Here is an 18,995-nt window from a genome sequence, read left to right on the forward strand (position 1 = left end):
TATCTTTCTGTGTATAATTTGTAAACTGAAACAATGGTTAGTTTAATTGATAAGGAAGATGCGACACTTGCAGGAACGGTAGATGGGATTAGTCTCTGGCTTCTTTGTCCCATTCAAATAGCATATCTTCTTGATAAACAATCCAGTCTGGTTGGATGCTTAATGTATGTGAATTCTGTGCAGGAGTATTTAGGTTCTGCTTCAACATTCCAGAGTCAGATTGGCCTCTGTTGACATTAGTTAGGCCAACAGAAAATGCTGAAGACTAGCAATGCTAGGCTGGGCCAACAGATGTGGTGGCTCATTCTGATGCTGCTTATGGGACCTCGGTGTTAAGGGCTGGCTCTTCTGTCCCTCCCTAGCTGCTACCATTGCTTTGGTACATCAGCTAGTGTATGGAATCCGGAAGGGATGTAACAGAATGGAAGATTAGGTTTTACCTTTAATCTTCTCTCTGTTAGTCCCTGTAGGATGCCATACGATCCATCCTCTCTGTGTACACTCAGTTGTTTGGAATAGCCTGCTTCTTTCTGCCTCGGTTATTCTCCTTACAGGTAGAGAATGACAAGGGGGCACTCATTTTCCCGTCCCAATGAGCTCTTTTCCTGTCCCATGTCCCATTCCTGCAAACTCTGTCCTCATCTGCACAAGCTTCAAACACTTTATAATCATAAGTGTTCGAGGCTTATGCGGTTAAGGCAGAGCTTACAGGAATGGGACAGGGACAAAACTCATGGTTAGTGGGATGGGGAAATTGAGTTCCTGCGGGGACGGGGAAAAATTTGTCCCCTTGTCATTCTCTACTTACAGGCTTGAAGATTTTCCAGCCAGTTGACGGATCCTGTGGGGAGTTTTCTGTGAGTATGCACATTGCAGAAGGCTATTTCTTGGGGTCTTCGTTGCACACAGCAGGTTAGTTCTACATTGTTCCTCCGTGGTTTTTCTGGGTTGCCTTTGTGCTTGTTTATTACTTGTTCATGTTTTGCAGAGCAGACCTATGCAGAAATTGTTTATGTTGCTGGGGATCGTCCCCTGTACCCCTCTTGACATGGATTTGTGCAGGTATGTTGCTTGGCTTTAAGACTCAACTGTTCATGGCTCTAGCTCTCAGTCTAAAGGAGAAGAGCATGTGCTCAAAAAAATGTTAGATTTCTGCAACTCCTGGATTGGGGGGGAGGGATTCCTGTGCTTTTCCTGGGCTATTTTCTTTTGAAAATTGTTCAGCGGCCATCTTGGATTTTTTTTTTTTTTTTCTTACTTGGAATTTAAAGTTATGTTTAAGCTTCGATTTTGCAAGAAAACCACTCAGAGTCCCCAAGGTAGGATACTTTGGATTCATGCCTCATTTGCAGTACATGGCTGTCTCGTGAGCCACTGTGTTCCACGTGCTCCGCAATGCAGCGGGGGGGGGGGAGGGGTGAAATTTACTGGCCCAAGTTCCCTTAGCCCTTGAAGGAGGTCCTGCCACTGTTGGTAGCCGGGCACAGCCCAAAAAGACAAAAGTGGCCCCGATTAAATGCAGCTGCAGTCTATCGCCTAAAGTGCACAAGTCCTCCCAATGTTCCAAGGGTGGCTCCGTGGAGGCAGAGGCAGCTTCTGCCTCAGACGATGGGTTTTCCTTGGAATTTATTAACTTGCTTTATCAGGCTTATTTGGCAAAGAAAAAGGCACCTTTTGCGCCTTCTTTGGAGTCCTCGTTGGCTACCCCTTCTCAGAACATGGATATTACGCCTCGTTTTCCCAAGGTGTCACCGGCTGTTGCGCCAGCGGTTGGCGTGGATGACCTGGATGCCCAGACCATGCCTTTGGTTACACAAGCTGGCACTACTACCGCAGGGAATATCCCTGTTTTAGCTTTGTTTTGAAATAGTACATGGTGAAATGCATTGCTCTTTGTTGAACTGCATTCATAGTGTGGCTTCTTGGGGGTTCTGTTTAATTTTGTGGTAACTCCAGTCAGTATTTATGTAGGGATCTGAGGTTGTGGGTTCAAATCCCATGCTGCTCCTTGTGACCCTGCGCAAGTCACTTAATCCCCTATTGCCCCAGGTACATTAGAGAGAATGTGAGCCCACCAGGACAGAAAGGGGGGGGGAATGCTTCAGTACCTGAATGTTAACCACTTAGGCTATAAGTGGTATATAAATACAAAATAAAAATGTCTTATCCGTTTTTCCTCAATAGGTATATTGATATCCTTGGGCTCTGTGTAATTAATATTCATGATGTTTCTTTTCCTCGCAAGAGTCCTTGTGTGAGTTCAGGCCCTGAGTGACTTTTGCAATGTTTTATATTGCTTCATAATATAATAATAATAATTTTAATAATAATAATTTTATTTCTTGTATACCGCTATACCATAAGTTCAAAGTATTTACAACAAGATACATACAATGAGAGTAAGAGATGTAAGGGGAACAGAAAAAGTACTTTCTGGGATACAAATTGCAAATGGAAGAGAACCAAGATGGTTTGAATCAAAAGGAAGTATCTAGTCAGAGATTGGGGTGCAGGGGGAAACAATTTGGGTGGAATACCTTTACAAATGGGAAGAAGGATGAGTTAATCTAAAATCAAGAGAATTGGGGATTGGGATGAGGATAGCTGAGGGGGATTGGGCAAGAATTGGGAATTAGAATTTGTTAAAGAATTGGGAATTAGAATTTGTTAATATGTGACCTCCTGAATGAAAAGGTAATGAAAGTGGGCTATGTGACTCATTTATACAAGATAGAGGGATAAGAACTGCAAAATTTCAACCTCTTGTATGGATTGTTTGCATTTTTTAAAATTGTTAAATATTTCTAATTTTTTTTAAAAAGTAGTATGTTTTTCAGAAAAACACATTTGAAAAATAGCAACCTTAAAACATCTATATATCTCTGTGATCCATAAGAAGTTACGGATAACATTTTGTATAGACTGATCATATTTCAAAAATGAAAGTTGCTGAAATTTATCTCTCCAAACCTTTATGGTGTAATTTGTAACCACCTTTGGTACTTTTTCACTCAGCGGGTCACATATGTCTCAAACTGGAGAGAATTAATGCTGCTCTTAGATGACACCAGAATCTGAATTTTGTATCATGGAGAATTGTGTCCGAATTCAGCTTTGCACTCGGGTGAGGAGAGCATTTATGACTAGAATGTTTGCAATTAACTTTCATAGTGGTATAATGTATAGTCTTGGGTCAGTATTCTTATTGGTGATAGGCTGCATAGTGCTACAGTTTTTGCCAAGTATAACCAGCAATTGCAAAGTTTGCCGGGACAGACAGGGAAATGATTGAATACCTGAATAAATCCATGTAAACTGTTCTGAGCTCCTCTGGGAGAACTGTGTAGAAAATTGAATTAAAAAGCACAACTTGAAGAGCTATCGTATTTGGATGTTAATGTATTCTGTTACCATGGATACTTCTATGACCTTTGACCCTTATTTTAAGGCACTGTTTGCTCACATTCAAAAACAAAACTAACTTTTGCCGGGGTGGGGGGGGTTGAAGCTTTCTGTTTCTAATAGAGCTGGTTCAAAAATACTGTATATACACTCAAATATAAACCAAGGTAACCTTTTTCCCCCGAAAAATGAAGAAAAAAATTGACTCGAATATAAACTGGAGGGGAGGTTGTTAATATTCAAGTGCAGTGCCCTACCCTGCCAGGCTCTGCACCTTGTTCCCCCTCCCTCCCTGCTCTGCATCCAGCCCCCCTCCCTCCCTGCCCTGCCAGGTTCTGTATCCTGTCCCCCTTCCCTCCCTCCCGATGCCTTCCAGGCCTCCACTGGGCCTGCCATAAGTCCTGGTGGGCCGGGACAGCAGGGATCCCTCCCACCTCCTGTCCTACCTGATTCTAAGAATTTCTATCTCCCTCCCACCTCCCCCACGTACCTTTTATAATTCCTGGTGGTCCAGTGGTGAACCACAGCAGGAGTGACCTTCCTTCGCTCCTGCCCATGCAGAGCCGCTAGCTGATTGGCTGCCGTGAGTTCTTGCGGCAGCCAATCAGCTAGCGGCTCTGCACGGGCAGGAGTGAAGGAAGGTCGCTCCTGGCGCAGTTCACCACTGGACCACCAGGGATTCTAAAAGATACATGGGGGAGGCAGGAGGGAGATAAAAATTCTTAGACTAGGCTGGGACAGGAGGCGGGAGGGATCCCTGCTGTCCCAGCCCATCGCTGGATCACTAGGGATTTAAAAGGTACACGGGGGAGGAGGAAGGAAGTAAAAGTTATTAGAGCCTGCCAGGACAGGAGACGGAAGGGATCCCTTCTGTTTTGGCCCACCTCTGAACCACCAGGTCTCGCGACAGGTCAGACAGAGGCCTGCAACAGGTTCGGGAAGGGGGCGGGTCAGCGCTGACTCAAATATAAACCAAGACTTCCATTTTTTGGCCCAATAATTTCAGTGTATATTCGAGTTTACAATACCCCATTTTTGATGTGGGTTGGTTTAAAAAAATAAAATCACAAAATTTAAAGTCAAATTGGAAAGTAATGAGATTAACTTGAAATCATATATTTGAGAACAAGGTCATTTCACAAAATAAAAGACAAACTTTTGGGGGGATAGCTTCATTATTACAGGAGCCACAGAAGGCTAAACTGAATTTTTTTTTAGCATGTCTGTATTTTCAGCACTTTGAGGCTTTTTACGTATTCCGGTTTCAAAAAATGAAAATCTGCATTAGTTCCATTGACTAGATCATAAAGGTTGTATAATATCACCAAGTTTCATTTGTTTTACTTATAACTAAGGAAATATTTCAATTCAGTTGCAAAAATTTTGCAGGGATATTGTACATGTTTGTGGTATGGTATCAAACAAAGAGCCAAAATTGAAGGACTGGAGGAAATATAAATATCAAAGTTCAAAACATACTCCAGTAAGTTTAAATCAATATATACCTTGAGTAATTATTAGTAATGAAGGAAATAAGTCTCAGGTGACCATGACAAACTAACGGGCCACACACGGGGTGAATACAGCGTTAAGCAATACAGTTCAAATAAGCTCTGCCCCAGCTATACTATCATAGACAAAAAAAATCCCTTCATTATTAATGTAATAAATTCATAGTCAGTAAAAACTCTAAAGACTGATAAGAAATTGTTTATCTGAAAGAAGATTGTAATGGTGTCTGCCAGAAGACAATATTAGAATCCACCGACGGTGGTCATTGTTTCACGGCTTCATTACGCTACTGCTTCAAGGAACTGGATCAGCTGAAGTCATAAAAAGAAAAAACTCAATAACCTAAAGTTTTTTTAAACAAAATAGATGAAAAAAAGGGGGGAAACACATGCATACTTGGCACCAACAACGCACTCCACCCGAACTCCAAGACACTGCAGCAATGGCACCACAGAGTTTAAGACTGCTGGGAACAATTGCAGCCAATAGGCAAACAGAGCATACCTCCCCAGACATATTAGCCAATTGGCACGCATTTAAAGACCAACATCACCAATGAGAACCAAGATATGCAATCAATGAAAAATAAAGTTCATGGACGAGTGGTGTTGTAGGAGTTGAGAGGGTTAAAGCTGCAACTTGGAGAAGCTGAAGAAAAGTTATCATTAACTGTGTTGTGGAGTAGACTGCTTGAGGAGATGTTGCTTTTATCAGCTAATTGTCCAGATATGGAATTGCTTGAAACCCGTAAGTACGTATGGTTGCTGCCACGAACAATAGGCACTTGGTGAATACTTTTGGAGAAGAAGCGAGGCTGAAGAGCAGAACTTTGTATTGAAAGTGTTGATGAACTATTTGAAAATGCAGAAACTTTCTGTGATCGGGCTGAATGGATATGTGTGTGTAGGTCTCTAAGGTCTAGAGTACCAGCAGCAGAGACAGGGCTTATCAGAAAGTGGTTTAAAGGAAAAAGAGCTGCAATGGAGCAGTGAAAATCCTGGGGTGGAGTTACTGTGTACAAGTCAGTACTCCAAGATATACGGGTAGTAATCAGGCAGCCTGAGAAGTGAAACTCCAAGATGGGAATCTGGGAGCTGGAATGGCAAGAGCTTTGTCTTAAGTATTGTGGCTGGCCTTATAGCCTAAATCAGGGATCCGGAACAATCCTGAAAGCAGCCACCAACAATGCACCAGCGTGTGACCCAACAGGGAGTCACCCTGCAGGACTGAACCTTCAAAATCATTCACAAATATTTTCCCACAAGAATCAAGTCTTCACACAAGGAAGCAGATTTTGAAAAATAAGTCAATTTTATTCATTCAATAAAGCAGGTAAGTAATTCCTCAATCTTTGTCACAGTACTCAAGATTCCATGCCTCATTAAAGAAGAAAGAAAATAAAACTGCCAAAAACAAGAAGGCATGAAAACAAAACAGTTCACAAACAAAATCAAACTTTCTTCTTCTGCTTCTTAATTCTCAATTGTCTTTTAGATCACAGTTCAATACAGAGGTTGCTCTGCCTGCTCCAAAGCAGGTATGTCAGTACATCAGCAATAAAGTTCAGCATTCAGAATTCCTCAATTCACAATCAAAAACCAAAATAAAAGAAAGCCTCTGGCAACAATCTAGGTCTGCCAGGAACAGGAGAGTGTAATAGGTTTTGCAAAAATAAAGGCCTTAAGATAGGCTTTCAAATTCCCTCCGAAGGTGGAAGCAAAACCTCTCCCCACTTTACACTCCTAGCTTTCTCAAAGTTCCCATCCATTAAAAAAGGGAAAAAAGAAAACAGCACACAAACAGACCAAAAAACAAACACACTCACTGTTTGTGGCTGGAAGCCAAGTCCACCTGCATCAGCTCAGGGTAATTAGATTCACTGCCAGAACAGGCTTCTTGAAAATCCATAGGTTCATCCCTTAGGAGGGACAAGTCTTCAGCTTGTTCAGCCTCGAGCAGCTCCATGGGTTGTGGCCCGTTGTCCCTGTTTGGCTCAGGAGGATCCCTAGGGAGGCAAGGCTTAAACTTCCTCCCTAACCGGCTTCCTGGTCTGAATGCCAGTGCTGGCTTATCTAGTCTAGGGGCGTGCCCTGCTCTGGGGCCTCTAGAGCTCCCCTGGTGGTGGTTTAGACAAAACTCATTATCTACTTCTTCAGATATATCTGGCTCCTCCTGGTGGTCAGTGGCATTATTTCTCAAACTAACATCCTCGAAAATCCTGAAATTTTCTTTCCTGGATTTTACTTTTACTTTTTTTACTTGGTTTGACTGGGACCTTGGCAGGCCTTGCGTCTGACTGGTCACAGTATGCAACAGAATACTGTGGAGTAGGAAGACTACTAGTCCTGGAAGTGGGGCACACTTAAGGAATAAGAAAAGGCCACAAAGAGGGCCATGAAACAAGTGCAGAAAGTGACTGACATGCAAGCACCTGGGGTAGCCAAGGAGGCACCAGGAGGAAGGCAGAGTGAGTCTCTCAGAGGGAACAAGTTAAGTTTTGCTCTAGAAGTGGGTAAAGGGGCCCCAAAATAGTGTGCAAGACTTCTTTCACTAGATATTTGTTGAGGTTGAGAATTGGACGAAGATCTCCTGTTTTCTTTGGAATTAGGAAATACTTGGAGTAGAACCCTTGATTTTTCAGAGAAGGGGGAACTACTTCTATTGCATTTAGTTGAAGTAGAGCTTTAATTTCCTGAACAAGAAGGGACGTCTGTTGATATGGGAAAGAGGACTCTCTTGGAGGGTGGTCTGGGGGAATGGTTACAAAATGTATAGAGTAACCCAGGGGTGCCCACACTTTTTGGGCTTGCAAGCTACTTTTAAAATGACCAAGTCAAAATGATCTACAAACAATAAAAAAAATTTTTAAAAACCACCCCACAAAGCACACTGAAAGGCCGAAGTATCATTCATATTCCGGGGTTTTTTCAAAGAGGTCAAGGCAGATGACTCTATGCAGTGTCACATCAGTAACAACCATACAAAAATAGACAAATATACCCCCTCCCTTTTTACTAAACCGCGATAGCAGTTTTTAGCACAGGGAGCTGCGCTGAATGCCCCGTGCTGCTCTCGATGCTCATAGGCTCCCTGTGCTAAAAAACGCTATTGCGGTAAAAGGGAGCCATAGTGCAAAATATAGACAGCAGATATAAATTCTCAAAACGGACACATTTTGATCACTAAATTGAAAATAAAATCATTTTTCTACCTTTGTTGTCTGGTGATTTCATGAGTCTCTGGTTGCACTTTCTTCTTCTGACTGTGCATCCAATATTTCTTCCCTTCTTTCAGCCTCCTGTATGCTTCCTCTGCTCTAGACCTCATTCTCTCCCCCAACTTTCTTTCTTTCTTCCTGCCCCCTTCTTTCTTTCTGTCTCCCTTTCTTTCTTTCTCTCTCTCTCTCCATGCCCCCTTTCTTTCTGTTTTCCTTCTTGCTTTGTCTCCCTGCCCCCCTTCTTTCTTTATGTCTCCCTGCCCTCCCCCAAGCCACTAGATTTGCCACTGCCGCCATTGGGGAACAGGTCCCCAAGCCACCGCTGCCCCAAGCTCTCCCTGCAGAAGCGACACACTGACAAGCATTCCGCTCCCCAATGTCAATTCTGACGTCAGAAAGGAAGTTCTGGGCCAGCTAGGCAGCGATTGGCTGGCCCAGAACTTCCTCTCCGATGTCAGAATTGACGTTGGGGAGAGGAATGCTGGTCGGTCCAACGCTTCTGCAGGGAGAGCTTGGAGTGGCAGTGGGGGACATAGGGGAGAGGAAGGCTGATCGACGTATTGGGCACCCCAGGGTTTGTAAAACAAAGGGTGACAATGGTTACCCCATTTTATATTTGGTTTATTAAACACTGCCTGCATTTTGTACATACTGTCTGCAATTTTCTCTTGTTTTTTGCACCCCTGGAGTAATCCATGACCAAGATGCTTCCTTCAGTGTTGAATTATCTGCTCTATTTATCTGCTTCTGGACTTAAAACCACTTCGGACAGAGTTCACCTCAGTGCTATTAGTGCTTTTCATGTTCCTGTCAACAACAAACCTCTGGCCAATCTTCCGCTTGTTTCCCGGTTTATGAAAGGTCTTTTCAATTCCAAACCTCTGTTCAAGATGCCCCCAGTTGTCTGGGATCTTAATGTAGTCCTAACTAGGCTGATGAAGCCGCCTTTTGAACCATTGGCATCTACTCATCTTAAGTTTATCACTTGGAAAGTGAGTGAACTTCAAGCATTGGTTTCTGATCCACCATACATAGTTTATCATCATAACAAGGTGGTTCTTGGGATCCATCCTAAATTCCTCCCAAAAGTAGTCCCAGAATTTCACCTGAATCAATTCATAGTACTTCCAGGTTTTTTTCCCAAAGCTTCATTCTCATCCTGGAGAAACAGCTCTACACACTTTGGGCTGTAAGCGTGCAAAGAACTAAGCCACGCAGGATTGTTCATCTCTTTTGAGTCTAACAGATTGGGGTCTCCCTAAAACCAAGAGAACTATTTCCACATAGTTAGCGGCCTGTATTTCCTTCTGTTATGCTCAGCTTGAGGAGCCTGGTACAGCACACAAGGTCCAAGCCATGGCAGCATCAGCTTTCTTATGTTCCACTCCCATTGATGAAATTTGCAAAGCAGCTACTTGGTCCTCAGTTCACACATTTACATCTCATTACTTTCTAGAATCCTATTCCAGATGAAATAGTCATTTCAACCAAGCAGTATTACAGAATTTATTTTCTTCTTAATGGCCAACTCTCCCTCCATCCCATTACAGTAAGCTGGGGAGTCCCACATGTGAGAATATGCTGCCTGCCATCCTAGATTTAAAGCGCAGTTACTTACAATAACATGTGTTACCTGGGGACAGCAGGCAGATATTCTCACATCCCTCCCACCTCCCCTGGTTGGCTTCTTAGCTTCCCTAAGGAACTGAGGTACCGCGAGTCAGTGTCAGGCGGGAACGCACTCATACATGTGTGGTGCGGGCAATCACGAAGTTTCTGAAAACTTAAAGTGCAAGTACAGTTTTACCACTTAGATGACATCACCCACATGTGAAAATAATCTGCCTGCTGTCCCCAGATAACACCTGTTATGGTAAGTAACTGTGCTACCTCTGGTTGTTGAGCGTGACCTAATCACTGGTTGTGAAACATGGAACCGGTTAGCAGTGGCTCTACTACAACCTGCTGTGTGCTGCTCTATCACTATAGATCGCACACTGGCCATCGTTTGAAACTGTGTGGGGCTCCACTGTAGAGCACGGTTCGGTCACTGGCTGTTGAATGCTGCCATGTTTCGGACTGCCATGCACAGCTCCATTTCTGGCCTTGAGCGCATTCCCTGGCCTGGCTTTAGCTATCTCTCAGGTGCACATTCTTCACTGGCTGTCAACTCAGATGCCTTCCTTAGCTGTTGAGTGCATATACCTTGGCACAGCTCCATCCCTAGGGGGAATGTGTGTGTCGTCCTCTCTGATATCCACCTAGGCTTTGTGTTTCTTTGTCTCCTTTGGATGCTCTGGTGGCTGAGGTTCCATTTGATCAATACTGAACTTTAGCAAATTTGTCCTTGTGGTTTAGATCTTTGCTTTGAGTGGCAGCTCTCATTCTTCAGAGGACTGGTGCACAATTCTGGTTCTTCCTGTGGTAGGGCAGATAGCTCTGTCCAGATGGAGCTCCTTCAGTGGAGCGGCCCTTATGCTGTTTTTGGAGACAGCGGTTCTCAATTAGCCCTTCCTTCATTTCCTGGCGGATAGCAGACTGCTTAAATTGGTATCTTCCTCTTTCTACATTCTGTTCAATATCCCACCCTACTGAGGACTGCTTTGCTACATCCCACTCATATCTGGATTCATCTGCTGCTGATGGCAAGGAAGGAAAAAGTATGTTCTTATCTGATAATTTTCTTTCCTTAAGTCACCAGCAGCTGAATCCAGGGTCCTTCTCTTTTATCTTTGTTCCATAGGGATTGGACCAGTTGGCAGCCTGGATGTGGATTCGACAACTGTGTGGAGGGAGTTATTTGCCAACTGGCTTTTCATGTCGATCCTGCTGCTTTCTTAAGAGGAATACTGATTGACCAGTGAGCTTACCATCCTATCACTCATGTATTGTAATACCATTACTGAATCTGGTGCAAACCACTCCTGAATTGACTCCCCAGTCATTAGTAGCGGTATAGAAGCTTTCAATAAACAATATATGGCAGGGCTCAGTTTTAGTGTTCTCTATCTCCACCTGCTGATGGATAGTCATAATCAACTAATTTCTGGATTCATCAGCTGCGACTAAAGGAAAGAAAATTATCAGAAAAGAACATAATTTTTTCATCACCCTTCCTGTCTGGCATCTGCTCCCTCTTTCTTCTTCCCCACCCCCTACCTTGAAGTTTGAAATTTCCCTGTCCTTCTACTCCACCCCCACTAGCATCCTTCTGTCCCTCCTACCACATTCCAGCATTTCTCCCTCTTTCCCATTGTATAACATCCTCAGAGAATAACACGGTGATAAAATTCATCACCGTTCCCGTCCCCGCGGATAACCGTGGGAAATAATCCCATGTCATTTTCTAGTGTCTATTTCAACCTCGGTCCTTCTACACCAGCATTCTTCAAAGCAAAGCTTGCGGGTCAGTGGTTGTGCCCAATTATACTCTGATTCTTTCCTATCTCCTTAAAGAATGACATGAAGATGGTTTCCCGCAGTTATCCGCGGGGATGGGAACGGTGATGAATTTTGTCACCGTGTCATCCTCATTCCCTTCTGCCCCTAGATCCAACATCCTCTATTTCTCCTCTCCTACACAGCAATTCTTCCTTTCTCCTTCACCCCCACGTCCAATATGTGTATCTCTCTCACTCCTTCCCTTGCTGCATAGGGAATGGGAAAAGAGAGAAAGTGGATCCAGGATGCATCTCTCCTACCCCCTGTACTGCCACATCCAACATTTATCATTATCTTGCTCCTTCCCACCAGCCCCATGCCCAACGTTTCTCCATCTATCACTTCCCCCCAACCCTATGCCGCATCTCTCCCTCCCTTTCCTCACCCACCACTTTCTCATCTCTCTCTCAGTACATTGTTACATCTCTCCTCTCCACCAACATTTCCAACAAGTCTCCCTTTCTCCCACTGTACAGCATCTCTCTTCCCTCCCACCCCTTTGCCCGAGAAGTCTCTTTCTCTTCCTATCCCCATGTGCACAATCTGTTTAACACACACACACCCCAGGAGCATTTCTGACTCCCACCCACCTCCAAGGCCAAATATTCTCCCGCTCTCTCCCTTCCCCTAATCTTCAAAAGGCCACGAATAGCAGTTCCTTCTTACTTCTCATTTATAATCTTAATGTATATTTTCTTCAAACCGCTTAGAACCTAACGGATGTAGCGGTATATAAGAAATAAATTACATTACATTACATTCCTACACGCTACCGGCAGCTGACCTTAAAGCCTTCCTCTTCGCATCAGAGGGAAGGCTTATGAATCAGCCTCCAGCAATGTGTAGGAACTGATGCTTACGATCTTTTTGGCAGAGAGCAAGTGCAGCTGCTTATGAATTATTGAAGGAAGGAGGAGGCAGTATTTGGACATCATGGAGGACTCTGGGTAGAACCCCACAGGATCTAATTCCATCTCCACAGGATTTCCATGACCCTGGAGGGGATTCCTGCAGGATTCCCACCAACTCACATTCACATGCAGCTCTCTAAACAGTGCAACACAATGTATGAGTGGACTACAAGAAACATAAAATATTTTTCTTTCTGGCCTATTCTGCTTTTTCTGCCTTTTTATTAGACACTTTCCTCCATTTTACTGATTTAGGTAATATGATCTCAGATACCATAGTCTAAAAAAATTGTGAATGCAGATTAGAAGGTATTCATATAACTGTAGGAGTGGCTATAAAAATGTATCTTAAGATATTCTTTGTAACTGGGCAATATTTAAAACATTTTTGTGCAGGCAAGCAGACAATACAAATTGAGTTATTTTATTTGCTCAAACTGAAATACATTCTAGTGTGTGATTTTTTTTATTTTTTTTTTTATTTAAAAAAAAAAATCTGCATTCCAAATAATAATCACAAATTGCATGAGTGGTGGATCTGTCATGTGCTATGACAGGATAAAAAGAATTTAAATTCTCTTCACTATTCTATCTACTAGTAGTCCTATTGAACCTTTTTCAATTTAGTCCTTCATAGCATCAAATCCAGCTGGTCTGCAAACTATTATGCTCTCCTGAAATCTATAGTTCTTGTCCAGTACTAACAGTTTTAGAATATTTCCACTAATTTCCAGATTATTACCACTAACTTTATTTTTTACAGGTTCCAGTTCACAGGCTGGCCTACATGCCTCCAAGTACGTATGCGTTCTTTGTAAACCAAGCAAATGGTTTGTGTAAAGGGGGATTTCAGACGGAGAAGAGGGCTGACTAAACAACTGGCTTTGTGACTTTAAAATGAGGTAGCAGATTACTCTGTCTGGTTTATCATCCTATTCTCCCTTTTCATCACCCTTCCATACATTTACATCCAGGTCAGCACTGAGGGTGTCTTTAAGCATGTATTTTTAAAGTCAAATATGAATTTAATATAAATCATTTTTACTTGCATTTATAAGAGTGAGTGTCTGCACTAGCCAGGTGTGGTTCTGTCGAGTGTTGTGCAAGGTTCTTCACACAGCTCTGCTAAGGATCATCAATCCCAGTTTGTACACTAGGGGCTACCACAATACTGGCCCCCACAGTGGTCTGTCTGTGTACCTTGTTCTTGACCTTCATCGGTATTTTGGATATCCCATCCCCTATATTTGCTAATACAGTTGTTATCAACCCACTCTTATGAAACCACCTTGTCGATGGCTTCTGGATATCCACAATGAATAAGTATAAAATATGTTTGCATATGCTACCTCTTATCACATGCAGATATCTCATGCATATTCATTACAGATATTCTGAAAATCAGATTGGCCAGAAACAGAGAAACATGAAGGCAGATAAAGGTTAAATGGCCTGACCAAGCTGAGAAACATGCTAATGCATAAGGCTACTCTGCTGTACACATGTCTTTAAGTGTCCGGCATCCACAAAGTTCTTAGTGCATCTGTCTTTTTGTGCACCATTCTGGTTATTCCTGTGCTGCACACCCACATCATTAGGCCTGTTTTTAACTTGCATCTTCCCCTGCATTGCCCACTTTATTTTACAGGTGTAAAAATAAAAGTCTGATGCCAGCAAATAATTTTGAGAAGGTATTAAATGAATGTGAAATGAGCAGCTAGTGCTCTCGGGTTTGAATGTATTAGAATTATTGTTGGAATATGAATGCTGTTCCTTTTCTCCATTCCATCTTGATCAGATGGTAATTGAATAGGGGAAGGAACAAGTAGAAAATTATTGCAGCTGTGTGTTGGCTTATAGAATGCAAATATGACCATCTCATCTGTTTTCAGGGCCAGCATTGTGTGTCATCATATTGGCTGAACAAAGAACAGGAGAACCAAATCCACAAAACTCAAAGACGCAAAGTAAGGAGTGGAAATGTCCTATAAAGACTGGTGAATTCAATTTTTTTCTCATAAAAGTCCTTTTATTCATCCAAAACGTCATTCTTTTGTTTATATGAATTATATTTCCTTGTTATTATGTTTTTATATCATGATATTTATAACATGATGTTTTTCTTATGAAACTGTGTATGCAGGCTGACTTGGCCGAAACATGTACATGTCGGGTCATTGGGTTTTTGGATGAATAAAAGTACTTTTATGAGAAAAAATTGAATTCACCAGTCTTTATAGGACATTTCCACACCTTACTTTGCATCATCATATTAGCTACCTCATCTGCGTGTGTTTGTAATAGATGAATTTACCAGTTTTAGTCATAGTTGTGCCTTTCTCTTTTTCAGGTGAACATTGCAAGGGGAGGTCAGAAAGCAGAGTGAAGGTGGTGGCACCATCGCCAATGTGTCGGAAAAATACAACAGCAGAAAGAACAGCAACCCTTGCCGAGATGCCAGATTCAACAATGAGGGAGAGATGCAGGAAACGGGAAGTAATGCATTCCTCTTGCAGACTGTCTGCTGCATCGGAAGAAACTACTGCCTCCACTCCAGAGAAAAATAAAGTTCATGGTGGAAAGCACAAGGGACTGCCTAATGGGAAGAAAGCAGTTTTACCAACAGGAGAGATGGCTTCTCCTGGGAAAGAAACCAAGTCTTTGATTCTGAAATTAAATAGAATCTCCTTGCCCTCCTGTACCAAGAAAGGAGTTTTCCAATTCAAAAAGCCATCTCAGTCCCTTCAGCTAAAACAGACCAGTCTTTTGCTCAGCACTAAAAATGCCAAAGACTACTTGGCTATGGACAACCATCCCAATAGACAGAAAGTACAGATCAGTGTGAAGAAAGCAACTGTCCGGATTGCTAGAAAAACGCGCAGCACTTCAAGGGTTTTGCACCTTCGAAATTCTATGGTCCAGATCAAATTTCAGCGAATGGGTCCAGGAGCACAAAGAAAGAAATGTCCAGGCAAGAACAAAAAACGTTCATTGCTCAGTAAGTCCCTCCAGCCACACAGACACTGTGTGGAACATCCTGCAGCCCAGATGCCTTACCCAGAACTGGTGGGGAAGCGGATCAGGCATCTGTATGAGGAGAATGACAAGACAGAGGCCTGGTACCAGGGGGTAGTGCTGAAGGTCCACAAACAACACCAGAACCCTTTGAAGACTATTTACGAGGTCAAGTATGACAGTGAGCCAGAGTGGCAGTACTATCTGGAGTTGCTCCAGGACTATGAAAATGGATGGTTAGAGCTAGTAGAATAAAGACAGCATTACCAATTTGGGGGGGGGGGGGGTTAAAGGACCTGTGAAACTTGCCAAGCTGTTTCAGAAATCTTCACTGTGTTCATTCTAGCCCTTGGGGAAGATTTATATAGTTGGAACTCCTAATAACCAATGAGATCAACTTTTGCTTTTTCATATCCATCTATTCATACAACTCATGAGGTGGTGATAGGATATCTCCTGTACTTCAGTGATCTTTTGCTGATGTATCACTACCCTATTTTTCTGTTTTGAGAGCTGCTTTGTCCTCCCTTGACAAGTTAATTCATCTGTATTGTCGCCTTGGATTATACTAGTGACCTTGTGACTTGTCCAATATGTGTTTACATTTTAGAAGTGGGTGGAGACTAAGAATTCACCATTTGTGGATCATTTTCACATTCTATACTTTTTAAACAACGAGTTTTTAACGTACCTTTTATGCGGAGCTCTTAAATTCTGTTCATACATTTTTAGGTTATTTTGTTGTGGTATAAATGAAAACATTTACTACAACAGCACACAATATCTGTATATTTTTCCAAGCAAGCATTCTTTTGTCTGTTCACACTGGGAAGAATATAAGGTCATCCTTTCTAGCATATGTTCTGTACAGGCACTTTGTGATGGCCCATTTGCACTAACCACTCTCACAAGGCATTTCCAGGTGGTGGCAAGTCTAACGCGCGCGGACAAATGCGCAAAGACAACTCAGCACATGATAATTGAGCGCAAAGACAAATTAGCGCTAGACAAAAGAGCCAAGACAAACGAGCGCGGACAAATGAGCGCAAAGACAAATGGGAGCAGACAAATGAGTGCAAAGATAACAGAGCTAGCGTCTTTGTGATTGGTTTCCCTGCTCGGAAAAGCCCGCCATCCCTTCGCTAGCGTCTTTGTGATTGGATTCCCTTCGCTAGCGACTTTTTGATTGGTTACATTTACTCCTTTTATACTTGCTCCGAACAGTCCACCATCCTTTCGCTGCCTGACTGTGCCCATTATATAACTTGCTATATAACTGGTATTTCTCGAGCAGACAAATGGCCGACGCTCGCTTGTCTTGCGCTCAGATGTCTTCCGATCGGTTGTCAGCGCTCAGCTGTTTTGTGTTCGGTTGTCAATGCTCAGCTGTCTTGCGCTCAGTTGTCTTGCGCTCAGATGTCATGCTCGTGCTTTTTACTAGAAATCATTCGCGCTGAAGTGTCTTGTTCTCAGATGTCTTGCACTCACTTGTCTTGGCGCTCACTTGTCTACACCCATTTGTCCTCGTGCTTTTGTCTTGCGCACATCTGACTATGAACCTTCCAGGTTCCTCTCTTAGCTTTTGCATCTAATTAAATGAATCATTAAATAATAAAGCAAGGCCATTGGTTTTCTACCAAAAGGCCTGCCCCATTAAACATCCTGCAACCCACATGTGGACGCTTTAAGAGATTCCAAAGCTCAATTGCATTTTTCATCTCATTACAAAATGAAAATGTTATTCAATATGTAATTTCTGATTGCAAAAATTATGCAGCGTTCCATAGGTGCAGGTTAACTATCCTTCAATCTGGACCTTTGTGCGATATTAGAAAATATAAAACTAAATTTCTCCAGCTAACTATCCATTTATTTCAAGAATGTCTTACGATTGACACTGGTGTACGTATTTTTAAAATGTGATACTCTTCCTAACTTCACTATAAAGCATATGTCCATTTTACTGCCGCTGTTTTACATGTGAAATCGAAGGGAGACCAGCTGAGGAACAGAGAGGCAACTTTCTACCAGCAGTTGAATTTTTTTCTACTGGATGGAAGAGGAGGGTGAAAGCTGCAAGGTGCAGGACTCTGACTGTTTTAGACATAGCCAACATGAATGAATAATAAGAACCAAATACAGATTTTTACTACTTATAGTATTTATTTAAAATTGGGAGATGAAGTAGACCAGTACATCTAGCCAGACTTTTTCATGTGTGGCCGGGTTAAGGTCACTGTATTTCTCATGGGTATGAGTGGATTCAGACACCCATGTCCATTGGAGTGCGACTGTACAGAGAACTTTGGGCACCAGTGTTTGTGTATAGTGTAAATTTTGTATAAAGGAAGGCAATTTGTGTTATTTAATGTTTTGTATTGAGCAAACTTTGACAGGTGCTTGAATGCAATTAAAATCTTTTGGTTTAGAATTCTGTCTTGCTCTTAATGATTGTGAATATATTAGTACTTTGGGCTTGGTGGTTCATGAATTTGCAAACAAAATATTTTTTAAAAATCTGTTACCATGCAACAGATTCTTCCTGCCAGCTAATAGCGAAGTGGCTTGTTAAAACACACAGTTCATCTTTCTTTTGACATTCTGGATCAAACATTTTCGAACAGATGCTGTGGTGTTAATAAAACAAGGTAAACAAAACCATACGTATTTATGGATTTTCAAGTATTTTCCAATGACTATCTGATTTTTGGTATCATTTCCAAGAGTACATTCCAGAATGTGGGATGGTCTGATCACAACAATTGAAACAAAGGTAATTATGCTTCCGGATAGACAAATAGACCCACCCCATTAGTGCTATATGTGTTCCAACATGTCCTGGGTTGTAAAGAATTAGGTAAAAAGAAGTCTGTTGTGGGAAGATAGTTCTCCAAGTCGCTGAATTTGGTTCACTTAAAGAAAATAGGAATATTGCAGATGGCTTTAAAAAAAAAAAAAGCTATGGGTTAGTATTTTCAAAGAATGAGTTCTCCTAAAAAACAAAAACAAAACCCAACCCGCTTCATTCCTGTACTTTGGGAAGTAATTAGAAGTTCTATTCAAGAAGTTCCCTCTTCCAGCATCTTGGCCAAGAGAACGTAAGGCAGGGAAAAATGAAGAAGGATGGTGCATCCCTTTCATAACACACAACTCGGTCAGTGTCCCTTCTCAATATCCAAATGCCCTTCACACATCACTCAATTTCTTTTCTGCACAAACACCCACCCTCACCCACTCTGCACAGATGTATTTATATAATTGTAGTAATCTCCTTTTTTGCTTGCTTTCTAAAGCTGTTATAGTAACTTGAGTTGCTGTGGTTTGGTGCTAAGCTAAATCTGGAAGGGGAGGACTTTTCTAATGAAGTGCTTCCTTTGTGTCGCTCCTTGCAGTGATGTTTCTTATAAGAACAAAGTTCTACCTGGAGCTACACATACACCTTCCAAGTTTAACTTTACTCCCTCCTCTCCTTTATGGTTGAACCAAATGGTAGCGTC

At 42.2% G+C, this 18,995-nt stretch overlaps 1 protein-coding gene across 4 annotated transcripts in view; it reads left to right on the top strand.

The window, feature by feature from the left end:
* C14H15orf39 (chromosome 14 C15orf39 homolog) overlaps positions 1-17,929 on the top strand; it is a 45,752-nt gene extending 27,823 nt beyond the window's left edge. The window contains exons 4-5 of one of the 4 annotated variants that reach the window (XR_004536967.1): positions 13,247-13,457; positions 14,834-14,959. Coding sequence is in view for 2 of the 4 variants with exons in the window: in XM_033920326.1 (XP_033776217.1) it covers positions 14,834-15,753 (920 nt within the window). In the remaining 2 variants the exon portion in view is untranslated. Of the gene's footprint in view, positions 1-13,246; positions 13,458-14,833 lie in introns of all 4 variants that reach the window. The other 3 variants (XR_004536966.1, XM_033920328.1, XM_033920326.1) reach the window with 3 other exon arrangements.
* Positions 17,930-18,995: the final 1,066 nt, after the last annotated feature.

The sequence above is a fragment of the Geotrypetes seraphini genome, chromosome 14 (genome assembly GCF_902459505.1).
Source record: "Geotrypetes seraphini chromosome 14, aGeoSer1.1, whole genome shotgun sequence".
NCBI classification, from domain to species: domain Eukaryota; kingdom Metazoa; phylum Chordata; class Amphibia; order Gymnophiona; family Dermophiidae; genus Geotrypetes; species Geotrypetes seraphini.